Source organism: Acanthopagrus latus, chromosome 17 (genome assembly GCF_904848185.1).
Source record: "Acanthopagrus latus isolate v.2019 chromosome 17, fAcaLat1.1, whole genome shotgun sequence".
NCBI lineage: Eukaryota > Metazoa > Chordata > Actinopteri > Spariformes > Sparidae > Acanthopagrus > Acanthopagrus latus.
Genome location: NC_051055.1, coordinates 12,545,059 through 12,564,391, shown reverse-complemented (window position 1 = coordinate 12,564,391; position 19,333 = coordinate 12,545,059). Strand labels below are relative to the sequence as shown.

Below are 19,333 nucleotides of genomic sequence, written 5' to 3'. Positions count from 1 at the left end.
GGATACACAGTCAAAATCAGGGTCACATACATATTATGAATTGTACTCAAATGAAGGGATAACATTCAAAAGAATAGGCACAGTCAAAACAGTGTGACGTGGTTCATGTGAAACAGGGGAAACTGAACTTACAATATTGTACATGGCTCCTTGATGGGTTTGAGGAATCGTGCCGACACGACAATACGATTCTGTGGCAGCGGTCTGGCCTGAAAGAGAGAGATTCAAGATTAGGGCATCTACTGCTTTTTAGTAGTCTGCGACAGATCCCCTGACGTAGTCGAATACTGAATTTATTGCAGGGGATTTAGCATTCACTTTCTCCCAAACACAATGATCAGTTCTCATCAAAAAGCTCTCAAATACGCCCAGTAAAGGGTAAACTGGAGCGACCTTGGTGTAGATGAAAGTGCTTTGATTGGAGACGCTGTTAGTAACTGCAATAACAACACAACTGCTCCCTAGCAACGATGGCGAGAGTCATTCGTCCTCTTAATACCTTAAATTCTGACTATGCAAGATGGTGTTATGAAAAAAAAAAAGGATTGTTTGAACAAACTTAAGTTCTGTCCACACTAAGTTGTTGGACGACCATCTGACGAGCTGCAAATAACTGGTGCATTATGATTTCATTACTGCTTCACACTGTTGCCCGTTGCCAATTTACCTGTGGGCTGTTCATGCCACCTCTCCCCGTCTTTTGTTGTCCCAACTTGACCTAACTTCAGAGGCATATATCTTCAGTTGGGGTTTAGGGACAGCTTTTGCTCCCCTGCGGAGACTCAGATTAACAGACCTGAATGAACTTCAGGGACTGTTTTCCTGCTGGGAGTCCACCGGAGTCCAGTTGATGAGGACAACATATAAGCTAACCCCGGCTCCTAAATATAGCAGCCCGTGTCAGGAGAGTCAACTGTCCATCCTCTAGAGCCAGAGCAGAGGGAGTCAGGGCCACTCAGAGGGGTTAACAGATTCATGCAGCATAACATGTTTGTTGGAGATAACAATACTGTTTATTCATTTTAAAAATCCATCCAATCCAATCCATACATATAGATATTGGAGACATCTGCAGGTAGATGCTATAGGGTGGAGGTGGGGCTGAAAAAAAAAAACATGGAGCAACACTGGTGCAGGGAGTCAGCAGGAGAGCTGGACAATGTTTGCAGTTTAAACCTGACCGCCATATTGCGAGGGTGTCTTTGGTACACGACCGTGCAGAGCGCGGCGAGTCACTAGCTCGCAGTCGCTGCCGCTCCGTTTAAGGCTATATATAAGAACAACCCTTTGTGGCATCAAAAGATTTTACCCCTAAGGGCAAAAAGAAAGAGCTATTGTGAAGACTAAAAGAATCCGTCTCTCATCTCTGTGACAGCAAAAGAATGAGCCCTCGGTAATCCTTGAAGGTTGTTGGGTTGCAAAGAGTGAGCGCTGCCCACTGTGACTCTAAGACTAAGATCTGGATCCTGCGAGAAAGAGAGAGAGAGATAAGGGACAAGGTATATTAAAAGTCCTCCGGGGTCTTATAGTGCACCGTGGCAACAGAGATGTGGCGGCCAAAAACGTACTTCATTAAACCAGGAGAGGGACATATTCAGAAGTACGCCAGTAACAAGGCATACGGCCGAGACACCTACAGGGACTGTATAAATAGTGATGTTCTTATATCACAGAAGGTTCATTAAGAATTCAAATGTTTTTGGACTTCTGCTTGTTTAAATCACGCATTTGCCCCTCAAGCTATGTGGGAGACTTGCTGTATTCCCTCAGAGACAGTAACCAAAGCAAGCCAGGAACAAACAGGAACAAGAGAGGCGAGGCACAAATCGATCACGGGGGAGCTAATAAATGTGCTAGGTTTTCTTCTTTTTTCAACTGACAGTGATTTTCAATAGCACATGGCAGGGGGAGCTCATTTAAGTGTCCGTGCCCATGTTAACAGCATCACTGTGTTATCTGCAGGCACTTTTAACAATCAGCCAAAACCAAGAAACCAATTCCATCTGCAGAGTGCAGGTATGAGATGCAGCTGAATGAATGAGCAGAGTCAGGGCTGAATCATCGTAATCATTGTCATTGTTGTAGGGATTTTGTTCATAACTGGTGATGGATTAATTGTGACCAGGGCTGCAGGGTGCAAATATGTTGGTCACACATGCATCCAGAGATCTGTTAGACATTTTCATTGGCCTCAAATATAGCAGATTATTATACAATTCAGGTTATCGGGATTTCTTAGTTCCGTAAAATAAAGAAAAAAAATGTATTTGTAATGTAATTTCCTGTGTACAATCATCAAGAAGTGTAATGGAATTTAATATTGGGTGCACCTAAATCATGTGCTGGTGCACCTAAATGAAAATGGGGTGCAGCCAGTGTGAAAAGTTGGTCCCGAGCCCTGATGACTCATTTCATCTCTCTTAATCACTCCATTGATTTATTAACTGTTTACTGAATCCAGGAGGTTTGAAGTGGGTCATCTCAAGCCCAGCTAATCAAACACAGAGCAGAGAAAAAAATAAAATAAATTTCCACATAAAAAGGAAATTTAACATCAATCAAGCATGAGTGAAAAAGTGACTGTTTCCTTATAGCAGGGAATATTGTCATCATAATACGCCTCATACTGATTGGTAATCTTCCCATAATTAGTCCTTCCTATAATGCTCCAGAATCAATCAGGACAAAAAACAAACATGGCAGGCATCCAGCCGGCTAAGAGTTCTCATCATTAATCGCCACAATCAGGCAGGTTAAGTGAGGCAGTGACGGGGGAAGCAGGGTCCTTGTAAACTAAATTGGCTCGTTTTATGCTTGCCTCATAATCACAGCAGCGACAACAAGCCCTCGAGGTCATCTGTGATTAACAAGCTTCTTGCTAGCGGGTGATAAGACAAAAATCAAGAGAACAGGGAGTAGCCCCTGATTCTCTTTGGGTTTGGGACTGGCAGCACTTACAGCCAATGCCTTGCAGGTTCTGGTCAAGGGAAACTCTTATCTTTAAAAACAGGGGAAAAAAAGAAAATGGTCTTGCACACTTGGGGTAAATAGGACCCTGACATAGACCCAATGACCCGATATTTTCTCCGACTAAAACTAGCATGTCAACATTTTGCACCTGTTTTCTGCCATGTTGAAAGTGAATGGAGTTAATGTGACTAGGATTTAATCGGAGCACACATGGCTGCCTCACCTAGAACACATTTTATCATTAAGAACTAATAACTGTTTTTATGAAAGCTGACCTGCCGCTGACTTTCAAAATAGATGAGCCTGCGGGGCCACCTGAGTTTAAGCTGCCCTTGTTTTGGCCGTGACTTCATAGCTGGTGATTAAAGATGCATTGAAAGGCAAGGATGATTATGATCCATAAATCAATAATGCATGGCCATCGAGACGACAACAAAGTGATTCTTCGCTGAGGACAACAGAGAGGAATGCTAAACATAACACCTCGCTTAAATGATCTTTCTAAAACCTTTACTCAGTGGGTGTGGGCAGGTGGGGAGAGGCAACACTCCCAAATCCCTCATGTATCTTGCATTTAGTGGCCGTTTCAGATGTTGATAAGTTGGATTGAGTAAGGATGATGTAACTGAAACCCTGCCTCGAAAAAAAAAAAAAAACAGGCGGTGAGAGGTCACAATCATCTCTAAAACTGCATCAAAATAATGCAATAAAATATAATCTATTTAAACAATGTGTATGTGATCTGGTTTCTTATTCTCATTCTTAACTTTGCTGATACTCCAGCTGAGGATTCAGAAAAGAAAAAAAAAACAATCTCAGACATGTTTGGTGGGAGTTTTTGTACTCTGTGGACACTGGGTGCTGGATTTCTTTCATGCAGCTTACTAATAAGGGCGCTGTGTGTTGAAGTCAGCTGGCGAGTGTAGTGAATCGAGTCAAGTGATGCTACGCATGCTTCCTACTGCAAAACTGAAGGAGCTGGGGGTGGAGCGGAACATGAGGACCTTCTCTGACAAGGGCACCACACCCTGAAACTGTCTGGGTCATTGATGCCCAAAGCGGGGCCCGCGAGCCAAAGCTGGCTCAACCCTTGGTTCAGTTTGGACCACCAGATACTTCTACTGAGAAAAAGATAAATTGCCCCGCTTGTGGGAAAATAAAGGAATGCTGATTCTGAAGAAGTAAACGTTTATTAAACACCACATGGATGTTTATCCTTATGGTAAAAATACCCAATGAAATGTGTAAATTATTAATGATTATCTATTATGATTCCAGCATGGCAGACAGAGTGACACTTTGCACAGGCAGTCACTTAAGTGAATTATGATTTTAGTCCCATTTTGTGTCTTCATAATACATTACAATAGGTGCTACAAACAGGGAGATCCAGGCACAGATATTAGCAGCTGTACATTCATGAAGCTAGCTGTTTTTGTTTTTTTTGTCATATTTCTTTTTTGCTTTTTCACTTTTATCTCATAACACTTAAAAATGTCACCAGGAAAGGCTGCTCCTCAATGAAGATTAAAGGGACACTATGTAGTTTTAGGGTTTACATTTTAATCAGAAGAGAAAGAACTGGCTCAAGTTTTATGTCTAAACAAACAAAATCAACAAACTCTCTTGGTTTTAATGACTGAATAAACAAACTGACCTTGAAGGGCAACACAGTTTCATACTGTTTTGCATTGTTTATATGTGGCGGACCCTGCCACCTTTCTAGCTTCAAACAGTGTTCTGGGGACCTGATTTTCCTCTGAGAACATCTTGCTTATTCAATCTAGGAAAAAATACATATTTCTGAGTTTGTGTAATTACCTCATTGATATTGTTAATACTAAAATTCTGAGTGTGAATTTCTTCTCCAAAACTACATACTAATACATGAATGAAACTCTAAATGAAATTATCTTCATGGAGCGATGGTCAAGTCTTAATGCAAATACACAGATACTACACTACTTTGGACATTTTACTGTAGTTAAAGCAAACTCACCTATCTTGACAGACTGGACACATGAATGACCATGTGACAAAATGAGAGTGGACTTGCTTAATTTAACAGCACCTCTGCCTTACCTGCGCTGGATGAGTCTGCATCATCTTCCTCCGTCTCAAGCCAATATGTTGGTAACTACAGACAAAAGATGAAGATAAAGTAAGACTACGCGTTTATCACGCACAGCACTCTGATTTTGAACAGGTATTCTGTAACTCACGAAGAAATATTACTATATTTCATACAACAAAGAAATATTACTATATTTCATCAAATAGGGTTGTCCATGTGCTGGCACATTAATACATAAAAGAAGGTGTCCATCATGCATGGCTAGTGATTTTATATATGAATGAATGCAGGATGTATCATGAACAGTTGCATACATAAACTGTCATGTACCTGAAGAAAAGCTAAACTCATGCATATTACTTCATGACTGAAGAAACAAACTGACTTTAAAGGACAGCACAGTTTCATACTGTTTTACTTTGTTTATATTTGGCGGACCCTGCCACCTTTCTAGCTTTCTAACCATATTCTGGGGACTTCATAGTCCTCTGAGAACATCTTATATATTCAGTTATGGAAATAATGACTAATACATGATTTTGCATGATTACCTCATTGACACTGTAAATATTAAAATTCTGAGTTTGGATTTCTTCTCCAAAACCACATAGTGCACCTTTAAGTATATGATTCGTACCCTTACTTTAAAGAGACAGCAGTAATATCTACCTCTCAGTAAAGCTCTAGTCAGTTAAAGATAAACACCTAGTGTAGCTCCTCACAATGCATAAGTACGAACATAAATACAGCGTGTGAATGTTTAGTTGTTGAGTGGTTCATGTTTTCACCATCTCTTGCATTGGAGCTCATTTTCCACATAGGTTTCTCTGAGTATAGAAGCAACAATGTGGTATACAGTGAGTAAAGTACAATATGTAGTGTAGCAATGGCCACTGAAGTGCGTTGTATATCTGCAGCAGAGGATGTGTGCCTCTGCCTTGTCAGAGTAAGTGGCGGCTCCTCGGCACCACTCAGCTGCTTCACCGCTGCATGCTATGAATAACTTGCTGTGCAAATCTCATTATCTGCAGTATAAGTCCACTTATTTTTAAGCCATGACAGAGCACCTCTCTCTCTCTCTGTGTGTGTGTTCGTGCTGATCTCACTGACATCACGCTGTGACTCAGCAGCACTGGCGCAACACCGTTCACTGTAAGACCATGAGTCAGTGAGCAGATATGATGCTCGGTGAGCAGTGTTACAGTAATGCAGATAATGGCTGACTGACAACACTGTGGAGCCCCGTTAGTGTGTGAGCAGTGTGACTCACCTGAGATTTCAATGACTTAGTATTATAGCTAATGAGCCTTCAACAGAGGCCTCCTGCAGGCAGGAGACGTGTCAACCCTCAACACACTGTATATAATAATTCACTATTTACGCACATATTCTTTAGGCTGAGTTATAGAGAGGGGCCCACTTGTGAGTATTTATTCTTAAAGCAAAAGGTAAGAGAAGCCTTACTCCATCTTTTTGAACCTCTCCCTCCCGGCAGCGACGTACTGCTCCCCGCTCTGCAGGCTCTCCATGCAGTCCACCTTGTGTCCTTCTCTCGGCGTGTAGATGTTCCTCACCGCTCCGAACGGGGCTTGAATCCCGCCGGTCACCTCCCTCAGCAAAGTCTCGAAATTGGACACCCTCTTCTGGTTGATGACGATCCGGCGAGCCTCGTAGTAAGGGTCGCCGTTCCGGAACATGAAAATGCTCTTCACCACGGGCTGCGAGAGAAAGTTTGGCTTCTCCGAGCTCATCGTCGTGCGTAAAAGTGGGGCTGGCGCGCGGCGGTGTGAGATCCTTGTTATGATGAACCGGCAACAGGTTGATCCCGACCTCGGGACAAAAGCTTATGGTCCATTATAATGACATAAGTGCTGCTCCACGGCGGGCTAAATGTTGTAAGGGTTAAGTGGTGAGGATCGCGGCGCGCAGATCTTGGAGGAGGTCGGCGGTTTGGACACAAAGTGGTAAAAAGAAAAGAAAAGAAAAGAAAGAAAGAAAAGAAAAGAAAAAAAGCAGCTCTCAGGTTCAGGAGGGGGTTACTGAGTGAAAATATGACAAGGCGCATGAAAGCGTAGGTATGTCCCGCCGTTATTACTGACAGCTTTCCAAAGTGTTGGCAGAATCGCAATCCGCTGCAGAGGGAACGGCTGCAGAGTCATCCGCTCGGTGCGCACCGCTACGCAGCAGGTAGTCTCTGTGGTTCCACTACGATGCAGGCTGGGCATCATGGGAGCTCATCTGTTGGGATGTATCTATGGGAACACGCGGGCCGTTCTCTCACCGATCAACAGAGACCTCACACCGCCCTCATCATCAGCAGGTAGTTCATCATTAACTGCTGAGGGGAAAGAAGGAAAAAAAAGGAGGGTTTTAAATACACAATGTGTAGGTAAAATTTAACCAACCATGCAGGAGGAGAGCAGGGCCACTAGCTCGATGTGCGTGGACGGTGTGAAACTCTCCAGCAGCCACGTGAGGAAGATAATTGGGCATCAGGAGACCAATTGGAAAACCCGGTGGCCTCCAGAAAGTGGGACAAAACAACATGTTTGTTTTGTGTACTACATGTGCGTCGCATGACAACAGACACATCTGTACTCCATGTCCTTTTGCACATTATTGTCAAGTGGCACGTTTCCTGTTGCTGCAATTAAAAAGGCGCATTTATGGTGTTGCTCCGTCTGGATTTACGTGCTGTTATTCATCCAATTTGCTCTGTGAATAAACATATCCCCACTAAATGAACCCATGAAAGAATACCCAGCATATTTTATTTAGATAGAATAGCAGTGGCACAGCGTAGAGTATAATTCTTGGGGATTTCTAGTTGTTGTCAGCAGCTAGTGCTGCCAGAGATCATGACCAGAACCTCTTGTCACCTCTTCCCCTTGTCCTTCGCCTGATTGGCGTCATATTTTGCCTTTTCCCTAAAATCATGTGTCTTTCTGGATAACGCTAATAGAACATATATGATGTTTTTTAAAATGTATTTAAAAACTGTCCATTTCATGTGGAATGTGGCGTTAATGTGTTGAGGGCTAAGCTATGTTTTAGCCAAGTAGACCATGTTTGACCAAGTTTTGGCAGGAAAATGCTGTTTTTGTCCTTCCTGGATAACAAAGATCTTCTGTTACCCAGGACATACCCTCTGTTACCCGGATTGGACATTTTAATGAAAATACCTTATTTATTAGTATTTGTCACTTTTTAAGCATTGAGTTAATAATTTTATATACTATTAATAACACAATATGTATTTTTGATGTTATTTCATTTTAATAGTTTTAGTGTGGTGGGTGCTGAAGTCCAAGTGAGCTGCATGAGGCAGGTAATGGGGAAAAACTCATTTGTATGGCCGACAACCGCAGACATGCACTTCTACTATGCATCAGATATGCAAACCCCGCTGTCAGAGCCAGACCCGTCAACAAACCGCTCATTAAAGTTATGTGTCTAGGACTGGGAAACATTCCAAAGCATGTGGCAGCAGCACAGAAAATAAATGTGGAGAAACCACCTCTTTTCAAATCAGTTTTTAGTTCTTTAAGTGTTTGACTAAACATGAAACGTCAATGAACTTATTAAATGCCTTTATAGATTTATCATGTGATTCTGTGTTATGTGTGTTACAAACAGGACTTGAAAAGTTACATCGCTGGTGCTGCATAAAATAAAAAAAAGTCAGTCTATCTTTCTTTTTATTGTACGTATCACTGTTGATTTTTTCTCCAGAGAGCCTTCAGAAATACTTGCAGTACACTGTAAAGAATTTCACTGTCAAAAAAACAGTAAAATACTGGCAGCAGAGATGCCAGGATTCAGATCCAGATCCATTTACTTTAACAGTATATTATCGTTTTTTGGATTACAGTGGTACCGCATGTACCGTAATTTATCTAACAGTATAAAACCGTTTTTTTGATTACAGTATATGACTGTAGTGGGTGTTGTGGTTATTTTACAGTGCATCTACTGTAATTTATCTACAGTATGAAACCGCTTTTTGGATTACAGTACATGACAGTAGGATAACTGGGTTATGGTTATTTTACAGCCCATCTACCTTAATTTATTTTAACAGTACATCACCATTTTTTGGATTACAGTATATGACTGTAGAATAATAGTGGGTGTTGTGGTTATTTTACAGCGCATCTACCATAATTTATTTTAACAGTATATTACTTATTTTTGGATTACAGTATGTGACTGTAGAATAACAATGGGTGTTGTGGTTATTTTACAGGGCATGTACTGTAATTTATTTTAACAGTATATTATTGTTTTTTGGATCACAGTATATGACTGTAGAATAACAGTGGGTGTTGTGGTTATTTTACAGTGCATCTACTGTAATTTATCTGGCAGTATAATACCATTTTTTTTGGTTTTTTTTTGGATTACAGTTCATGACGGGAGGATAACTCAGTTATGGCAATTTTACAGTGCATCTATCATAATTTATTTAACAGTTAATTACCATATTTTGGATTACAGTACAGTACAGTAGGAGAACAGTGGGTTATGGTAATTTTACAGTATATGCCAGTGGGTAATAAATTGTTATTTTTGTTTCTATTTCAGTTTCTATTATCAACATAGGGTATCTATGCATGTCGGCTCAATGAAGAGACATAATCATAACTGAATTATTAAATATTGTTGCTATTGCCAATCATTCCTAACCTCTGACCTTTAGTAAACATCAGATGCAGAACTTTAAGTAAAATGTTCGAGAACCCTGGTATGGAACACAAGAGAATAAACATTCCATAACATTGCTGTAGTTTATTACAAAGTGCTCATTTGTACAGCAGACATTGTAAGATTGGTAACATTGAGAACATTTGTATTACAAAAATGACAAGGTATTGCATTACCACATTGTAAGAAACTGTCTCCAATAAAATCACAAGTGACAGGCTTTACTGAACTCATGAGTGTAACCTCAGACGCTGATTTAAAATACCATCAAGAACAGTGTAACACTGCATTAAAATACCATCTAGAACAGTGTAACAGTCTAGCTTGAAAACAAGTCTTTTTCATGTGAACAATAGAAAGTGGACATGGAGAAAGAAAAGAGTTGGAGAAAGAAAGAGCGAACAGTGAGTACTTGACAGCAGCATTTGGCTGGTCTCCTCAGTCACCGATGATGAGTGCCTGTAAATAAATAAATGAATAAAACTAGCAATAAAACGTCTTTGGTAAAATATAAAAATATGAAAGACTAATGGAGGGAGAGAAAGAAACATAAAAATGAGAGGAGAGAAATGGGCCAGAGCAATAAACTCTTCAAGGGAGAGAGAAAATGGTTAACAACAGGACAAAAAGTGCAAAGAAGAGAAAAGCAAAAGACAGAAAGGAGAGAGGGTGGTTAGTCATAGTTTAGAGAGAGTTACCGCTGGAAATCTAGTGCACAATGAAGTTACATTAATAAATATACTGACACTTACATTTTACAAAAAAAAAAAAAAAAACCTTTATGAAGGTCAGCAACACCTACAGCTAATTGAGCTCAAGCTAGCTACAGAGCCTGCTTCACTTATTCAGCAACCTGAATTCATGAAACAGACCTAATGAAACATCTGAAATGTCAACAGTTCAATAACCATGCAGACAAAACAACACTGGACACAATTTCGGGAGATACGCATAACTTTACCTGCACTGTTGAACTCCACATGGACTTCTCTGGCTGGAATGATATGACGGAGCTGTGCTCTCCAAGGTCATGTTCAGGTGTAGCCAGTTAGGTTACATATTGTCACTCAAAAATGAGTAGCTTGAGGAGTTTGAACGGCAAAGAAGTGCTATCATCAAAATAGAAACATAAGCCCGCAATCATCAGTAAGATGCTGATGGATAATGGCTGCACATAAGATATGTCTCCACTGTTTGACAGAAAATACCGTTTTATGCTGTTAAATTACCATTTCTTATTGTTAACTGAGTATTAACTGTTAATTTACATGTAAGCATTAATATTTAACAGTATTCTACAATTGTTTTGAAATACAGTAAGATACTGTTGTAATCCACCCTAAAGTTACAGCAATTCATTACAAATACTGTTTTATGCTGTTAAATTACAGTTATCTACTGTAATTGTTAAATGACTAAGTGTTAATTTACATGTGAGGGATGAATGTTTAACAGTATTTTACAATTGTTATAAAATACAGCAAATCGTTACAGTGTATGTCATTCCTGGCAAACAGCAAGTAACCTAGATTTTCATGTTATATCGCACAATCATGTCTGAGTTGAGGATACAATAACAACCTTTTTACCTTGTGATAGCATTAGCATCAAGGTACAAAGGTAAGGTACATACTGTTATGGAGGTGAGGATACAAGGAAAGCAATTTATTTGAATTTATTTTAATTGCCTTGTATTTAATTCCTTTAAATCTAATTTATTTAAAGTGATATTGTCGAGGTCAGAAGGGAGAAGGAACAAGGAAAGCACTTTCTTTACATCAATTTGAGTTGCCTTGTTTTCTCCTTCTTTGAATTGTGTAACATTGGGTCGTGTCATGTTGTGTTGCTTTGCATCGCAGTGTGTTGTCTGGCATTGTGTTGTCTTGTGTCGTGTTGTGTTGCCTTGTGAGGAGAGGAGAAGAGAGGAGAGGAGAGGAGGCGGGAGGGCAATACTAAGTTTGAGCCACTTCTATGGAAAATGTAAGTATCACTGTATTTCTTAATTTCACATTTCATGTAGTGCTTGACAAATGATGTATTAACTTGACATTTTGACTACAACTCCTTGTGTCATCTATTGGTGGCTTGTGTCTGTATTTGTTTGCCATGTTCTTTTAGGGGGCTTTAGGGGTGGGCTTTTATTTGTATTTTTTAGTTAGTCGCTAACAGTTGTTGTAGTCAGTAACTCCAAATATCATCTCCTATCATGCATGAAATCTGGAAATATTGTGATTGAATTTCTTGAATTTTTACTTTTTGGTCAAAACGAAGTCATAAAACTTGCATGCTATTTTGACTTTTCAGACTTCTTAGTCTTTACATATTTGGTTGCATTTCACTGCAGCAATGTGGAGAAATCTGACCTCAAAATCACCTCCAAAATGAACAAACTGTTATTCTGACCTTTAAGTTTACATCAAATCAATTCCTGGTTTACTGGTTCTGGCCTTTTTAGTGTCTGAATTGTCCTCTTTATGAATATTTAGCATTACATTGGCACAAAAATGTAAATGATAAAAGGTTCATAGGTGATTGGCTTTCTGAAAATCTTAACAAAAAAATATTTAAGTAACATTTTTCAAATGTGGAAGTGTGTGTGGGACGTTCAGTCTGTGGCTTTTTTTTGTTGCTCTACACTGCCCTCTAGTGACAAAAACATACAACAACAAACATATACCATTCCACATCCCACATTATAAGAACCAGTTACCAACACACTACAGTCAACAAGTTGATGCTCTCTCCAGATGTCCAGCCCAGAGAACAAGAAAATACATCTTTGTCTTTTCTGTGCCGGAGTTTAAAGGGACCGTTCACTCCTGAATTAAAAAGTAACAGTTTCCTCTGACTAGTAGATTGTGCATCTACTCATGGACCAAAAGCTTCTTCTTCCTCGATTTTTTTTTTTTTTTTTTAAGGGTGGCAGAATTTAGTATAGTACAGTATAAACTCACTTCTTCAACATACAAAGCCATTAAAGACCTAAACACTTCAGAAACCAAACTGAAACGTTTCCTCTTGTTTTGAGTTTTTATTTAAAACACATGTTTACTGTTCAATTGTCATGTCATGTCATTATCCGTAACCGCTTATCCCTTTCCATGGGGTCGTGGGATGTTGCTGCTGGAGCCAATCCCAGCCTTGTCTCTCAGAGCGAGGGCAGGGTACTCCCTAGACAAATCCCCAGCTCATCACAGGGCTGAGCAATGTGGGGTTCAGTATCTTGCTCAAGGACACTTCAACATGCAGCTCAGCCTTGCCCGGAGCCGGGATTTGAACCAGCAACCTTCCAATCACTAGTTGACCTGCTCTACCCAATGAGCTACAGCCGCCCCCCGGTTCAACTGTGTCAAAAGTCATCATACAGTGAGATGAATTCCGCTTCTGGTTTCTTAAGTTTGGTCTAGCTGTAAAGAAAAAAAGAAAAAAAGAAAAAAAAAACACTTTAGGACAGATTTTTCTCAAGTTATTGCACACAGATGATCAATTCCTGGCTTACTGAATTCATCTGTCTGCAATCTGCTTCAGTCATTTCATAATTTTTCAAATGTATTTGACAATGGTTGAATGTCAACAGTTAAAAGAGCCTTAAAAATATTGAAATCCAGATCCAGTGTCTAAAAAAAAGCCAAAAACCTGGCGTCCAGTGTAGTAGATAAAAGGTGGCGGGTCTCCCTCTTGCTACCTGTCTGATATTCCACCAGCCTTGCTATGCATGTCTCCTTGTTTCTCCACACCTGGCATACCACTGCTATGTTCCACCGGTCTCTTTGTCCCTCCAAGCCTCTGCCTTCTTCACCCTTGTTTTCCTCTGATTCTTCTCTGTTGTTCTGGAAAAATATAAAATACAAAACCAGACACTTCTGCCCTCTGATATATTACTCAGATAATAACAAATAAATTCCTGTTTACCTTTTAAATGAGATTTCACACTTGCTCTGGCCCTCCCTCCTCTCCATCTGTCCTCCTCTACTCCTCCTCTAGCTAAAAGACAAATACATGACACAAGGAGTTAGTTAAAACATCAAGTTAATAAATGATTTATTAATCACTACAAGTGTGAAATTAAGAAATACACTGATACTTACATTTTCCATATAAGGGGTTCAAACTTCATATTGCCCTCCCACCTCCTCTCCTCTTCACCTCCTCTCCTCTCTCTTAAAGACTAATAAAAAACAAGTGGAGTTTCAGTGAAACATTTTAGAAACCAAATCAGCAGATCATTTATTCATGACATGAACTGTAACAGAAATTGATTTTAAAATTGATTTACATTTTCAATGAGAGTTCACACTTGCTGTTGCCCTCTCCTCTCCTCTCCTCTCCTCCTCGCAGGACAAAAAAACGCAAGACAACACAACACAAGACAACACAATGCAACGCGACGCAATGCAAACTGACGCACTGCAACGCAGGGCAAGGCAAAGCAACACAACATGACACAACCCAATGTAACACAATTCAAAGAAGGTGAAAACAAGGCAACTTAAATCAATGTAAAGAAAGTGCTTTCCTTGTTCCTCCTCCCTTCTTACCTCGACGCTATCACTTCAAATAAATTAGCATTTTTAAGGAATTAAATACAAGGCAACTCAAATAAATTCAAATAAATTGCTTTCCTTGTATCCTCACACCCCATAACAGTGTGTACCTTCCCTTTGTACCTTGATGCTAATGGTAGCACATACAAAAAATGAACCCCTGCAATGAGGAACTTGTCACTGCCGGTTCTTCTTGGCTAAGGGTGTACTACGACACACGTGAACCCCCTTCACATGTTGTGGTCATCCTATTAAGTCTCTGCACAGATTCACTGGGAGGTTGAAACATGTTGGAGGTTCACGCCATCCCCCAGATCCATTCACTGTGCATATGCATGTGCAGACAACCTGCCAGAATCACTTCTCAAATCAAATTTAATCAAATAAATATCATTAAAATGCATTTGATTAAAAGAAGGTGAAAACAAGGCAAATAAAATGAAGAAAAAGCTTTCCTTGTTTCTTCTTCCCTACATTACTCAACAAATGTATTTAAATAAGTCAGTTCAGCCGATTCGAACAAATTCAATTCAATCAAATGAAATTCTAATTGATTTTAAGTAAATTCAATGAGAAAGAAAATTGAATCAAAATTTAGTTCAAAGGACAAAAGCGCTTAACTGGAGGCTCCGCAATAGGCTGCTGGGTCTGCACAAACTTCCGCTTAGGGCCGCTCCATGGAGGCTGAGGCTGACGCAGTACCTTAGGAATAGGAGACATAGATTTGTATGCCTTCTGCCGCCTGCGGGAAGTGACCCTGGCAGGACAACTTAACACCACAGAGGCTGGCAGGAAAGAGGTAGAAGTGCCAGGCAGTGAAGAAAATAAGTGAAAGACAGAGATAGAACAAGAGACCAAGATAGGGCAAGAGGAGGAGCTAGAATAAGAGCCCAAGGTAGGATGAGAGGAAGAGCTAGAAGAAGAGCCCAAGGTAGGGCGAGAGGAAGAGCTAGAAGAAGAGCCCAAGGTAGGGTGAGAGGAGGGGTTAGAAGAAGAGCCCAAGGTAGGGCGAGAGGAAGAGCTAGAAGAAGAGCCCAAGGTAGGGTGAGAGGAGGGGTTAGAAGAAGAGCCCAAGGTAGGGCGAGAGGAGGAGTTAGAAGAAGAGCCCAAGGTAGGGCGAGAGGAGGAGTTAGAATAAGAGCCCATGGTAGGATGAGAGGAAGAGCTAGAAGAAGAGCCCAAGGTAGGGCGAGAGGAAGAGCTAGAAGAAGAGCCCAAGGTAGGGTGAGAGGAGGGGTTAGAAGAAGAGCCCAAGGTAGGGCGAGAGGAAGAGCTAGAAGAAGAGCCCAAGGTAGGGTGAGAGGAGGGGTTAGAAGAAGAGCCCAAGGTAGGGCGAGAGGAGGAGTTAGAAGAAGAGCCCAAGGTAGGATGAGAGGAAGAGCTAGAAGAAGAGCCCAAGGTAGGGCGAGAGGAAGAGCTAGAAGAAGAGCCCAAGGTAGGGCGAGAGGAAGAGCTAGAAGAAGAGCCCAATGTAGGGCGAGAGGAAGAGCTAGAAGAGGAGCCCAATGTAGGGCGAGAGGAAGAGCTAGAAGAGGAGCCCAAGGCAGGGCAAGAAGAGGAGTTAGAAGAAGAGCCCAAGGTAGGATGAGAGGAAGAGCTAGAAGAAGAGCCCAATGTAGGGCGAGAGGAGGAGTTAGAAGAAGAGCCCAAGGTAGGATGAGAGGAAGAGCTAGAAGAAGAGCCCAAGGTAGGGCGAGAGGAGGAGTTAGAAGAAGAGCCCAAGGTAGGATGAGAGGAAGAGCTAGAAGAAGAGCCCAAGGTAGGGCGAGAGGAAGAGCTAGAAGAAGAGCCCAATGTAGGGCGAGAGGAAGAGCTAGAAGAAGAGCCCAATGTAGGGCGAGAGGAAGAGCTAGAAGAGGAGCCCAAGGCAGGGCAAGAAGATGAGCTAGAAGAAGAGCCCAAGGCAGGGCGAGAGGAAGAGCTAGAAGAAGAGCACAAGGTAGGGCGAGAGGAGGAGCGAGTGGGAGTGAGGAGAGCAGCAGAGCTACAGGAGGAACAACCTGACCTTTTAGTGGAGCTGCTGCACGAGACTCGTGCTGGGACCCTGAGGCGGACGACCTGTGGGCTGATGGGCAGGGCATCAATGAGGATAGCCTTCCTCACCGTATGCTGAGCCATCTGAGAACACAACATCAAGCCCATGAACACACCCATAAGTCAGAACAGGTTCAAGTGCACAGAATACAGTTTAGTATAATAACTGTGACTGCATTTCAAACACAGGAAATTCTGACATAATCAACTTGTTCAAACTAATTAGAATTACATCTGAAATAAATATTTGCATCCAGCTCAGTGTCATTAATGACCTGACTTCTCCCTTATAAAATAAACAAATAAATTGAATAAACAAATCCATTTTTTTTATATTCATAATAAAAGTGCCTATGAAGGGTAAGAGTGTTTAAGATGGCAATATAATATTGTCAGAGAGATGGAGCCACATTACATGTTGAATATTGACACCAGTTGCTGTGTCTGAAGTTGTGAAATATAACATGCCTTGAATTATTAAGTGCTGTACTTGAGTGCTGTACTCTGCTCTTTCCAACCACTGATATCTAATCCCAGTTTGTCCTGCTAACAGTCTGAAACTCTTCCAGAAACCTTTTAGAAAGTGACATTTGCACCAGACTCCATTCAACAATATGCCAGTTCTCAAGTGTCTTGCTGACAGACAACCCTGCAGACCTCCTGCAGCACCAGGACTGAGCCTTAATGAATAAATGGAAACAATGAGTGTCATCATTACTACAGGCACATTCACCTTTCCTGGAGGAGAAGTTTCTGTCTGCAGTGGATTCACAGCTCTCTGCTGATGACTGACGATGTCTGTGTTGGTCAGGACAACAGCAAATTAAATATTAAAATATAGTGTTTTTTTAAAAAAAGAAATGTTTGTGTCAAATTCAGTCACATTAGATTAAATCACGCCAACTGACGTTTTGCCAATAAAAGCTAGCTTAAATTGGTGAATTCAGAAGCGTTTGCAGTGAAACACATGCACAACACCACAGCACTGAAACATTTATAAATCTCACTTTCTTCTTGACAGAAGTGCTCTTGTCAGTGGGCCTCAAGGAAACGTGAAGCAAAATGTCTTCAGTGGGTCTTTCTTGGTTGAAAATTGTCCAAGTTGAAGTGGAAATGTCTTGATTTTCTTTCTGGTGTTATAAGTCTTGTTAATGTTTTGGTCGTGACCAAATGATGCACCTGGAGACGAACCATGGCGACTGCGGAACGTTCGGGTCTCCTCTTGGAACATGTCCGCCCGTCAGCCCACATCTCACCCGGAGCAGCCCGGTCCAAACAAAATGGCGACGTCCCGCCAGTGGAGGCCAGAGATGAAGCTCATATTAACCTGCGGAGGAGTTCAGATCAGATGAAAATGTGTCCCGTAAAATGCCCTTATAACGTGACCAGGCATCTCCAGGCCTGTATCTGTGATATCTGGCCATACATAATATCACTTATAAGCAATACAGTATTGATGATATTAATCCGCAGCTTCTCTCCTGACAAACATGTTGTGTGTATTTATTCTTGCACATTATAAAGCTGCTACAGCGCCATCAGGTGGGCTCGAGAGGGAACTGCATGTAGAGGAGAAGTTTGGTTCAGTCTAATTTAGACACAGTGCAAAAATGATAGTAGCGTATATCATACACAAGATTTATTGTTCCACTGGATCTACTGTTGAAGTTCATTTGAGGCTGACCTGATTGTTGGCACCCCATCCATCCATCCATCCGTCCGTCCATCTATCCATCCATCCAGCCAGCCATCCAGTCAGCTAGCACGTACTAACACAATCATATTTCTGCTTGTGACACAGATCATGACGACATCAAGTGACAAACAAAAAAGAAACGAAAGGAAAAGAAAAGAACTTAAGATCCTGCAACTTACGGCAAAACAATGAAGATAGATAAATCTAGTCAGATTCTAGTCAGATGAAACTGTGATATTTTAATTCTTGAGTGGGCTGTCCCTTTAGACGCTGGCACAGAAAAGACAAAGACGTGTTTGTTGTAGTTTTCTGGGCTGGACATCTGGAGAGGCGCATCAACTTGTTGACTGTGTGTTGGTAACTGTTTTTCTTATAATACAGGATGTGGAGTGGTATGTGCAGGTGTTTTGTCACTAGAGGGCAGTGTAGAACAAAAAACGAGCCACACACTGGCTCACACAGACATACACGTTCCGCATTTGGAAAGCTTATTTTCAATATTTTATTTATACTTTATTCAGAAAGCAAATCACCTATGAACCTATATCATTTACATGTAAACATGTTAATTTCTCATGTGGAAATTTTCATTCATCTGTGAGAAAGCCAATCATTTGTTAAAACATCCAGTTCACATTTGACATTTTCTCATTTTCACACGTTAACATTTTAGTTAGCATAGGCCATGTCATGATGTATGACATATACAGTGGTATTTTGAAGTCTTCTCAAAAGCACTTCATAAATGTTATGACAGATCCACAAAATCCAATATCACTATATCATGGTAGGGATGACTATTGTAGTAACATAATGAGATTTGTAATCAATGTAATCAATGTAATCATCAGTGTTGTGGATATAACGACCATGTGAGTGCACACAAGTGTTGGAACACACAAGTTAAAACCAGGACAATTCCTATCACAATATAATGATCCAAAATCTAAGACAATATATAGTCTCATAACACGATAACGATACATATATTAAATCTAAGACAATATATAGTCTCATATCACGATAACAATATATATATATATATTAAATATATTATATTGATTGATTTGACTGATTTCATGAAACTGTCACATGTGTAATTTGCCTTTTTTATGTTTTGCACGTGACTTTTTCACGAGCCTCCTCTCTGACACAACGTTGAGACATGGCTAATACCATATATGGCAGTGCACATCTTAATCCCCCCAAATCCCATTTCCTTCCACCTCTCCTCCAGCATTTCCTTTCAGTTTCATCGTCAGAGGCAAGACATGAAATTACACATAATTGCTGTTGTTTATTGGATGTGAT

The 19,333-nt window shown here is 40.7% G+C and overlaps 1 protein-coding gene across 16 annotated transcripts in view; it reads right to left on the bottom strand.

Annotated features, from left to right (window-relative positions):
• Positions 1–18,373, bottom strand: part of LOC119006524 (doublecortin domain-containing protein 2-like) — a 37,851-nt gene extending 19,478 nt beyond the window's left edge. Inside the window, exons 1-10 of one of the 16 annotated variants that reach the window (XM_037075302.1) lie at positions 18,202–18,373; positions 18,011–18,085; positions 17,334–17,653; positions 17,060–17,124; positions 14,025–16,410; positions 13,837–13,916; positions 13,661–13,732; positions 6,509–7,382; positions 5,053–5,107; positions 133–209 (exon numbers count right to left, since the gene is read on the bottom strand). In XM_037075302.1, coding sequence (XP_036931197.1) covers positions 133–209; positions 5,053–5,107; positions 6,509–6,795 — 419 coding nt within the window. In that variant the 5' untranslated portion in view covers positions 6,796–7,382; positions 13,661–13,732; positions 13,837–13,916; ... (3 more) ...; positions 18,011–18,085; positions 18,202–18,373. Of the gene's footprint in view, positions 1–132; positions 210–667; positions 741–5,052; positions 5,108–6,508; positions 7,383–7,449; positions 7,776–9,817; positions 10,208–13,660; positions 13,733–13,836; positions 13,917–14,024; positions 16,411–17,059; positions 17,125–17,333; positions 17,928–18,010; positions 18,178–18,201 lie in introns of those variants that run through there. The other 15 variants (XM_037075303.1, XM_037075301.1, XM_037075306.1 and 12 more) reach the window with 15 other exon arrangements.
• Between the last annotated feature and the right edge of the window lie 960 nt (positions 18,374–19,333).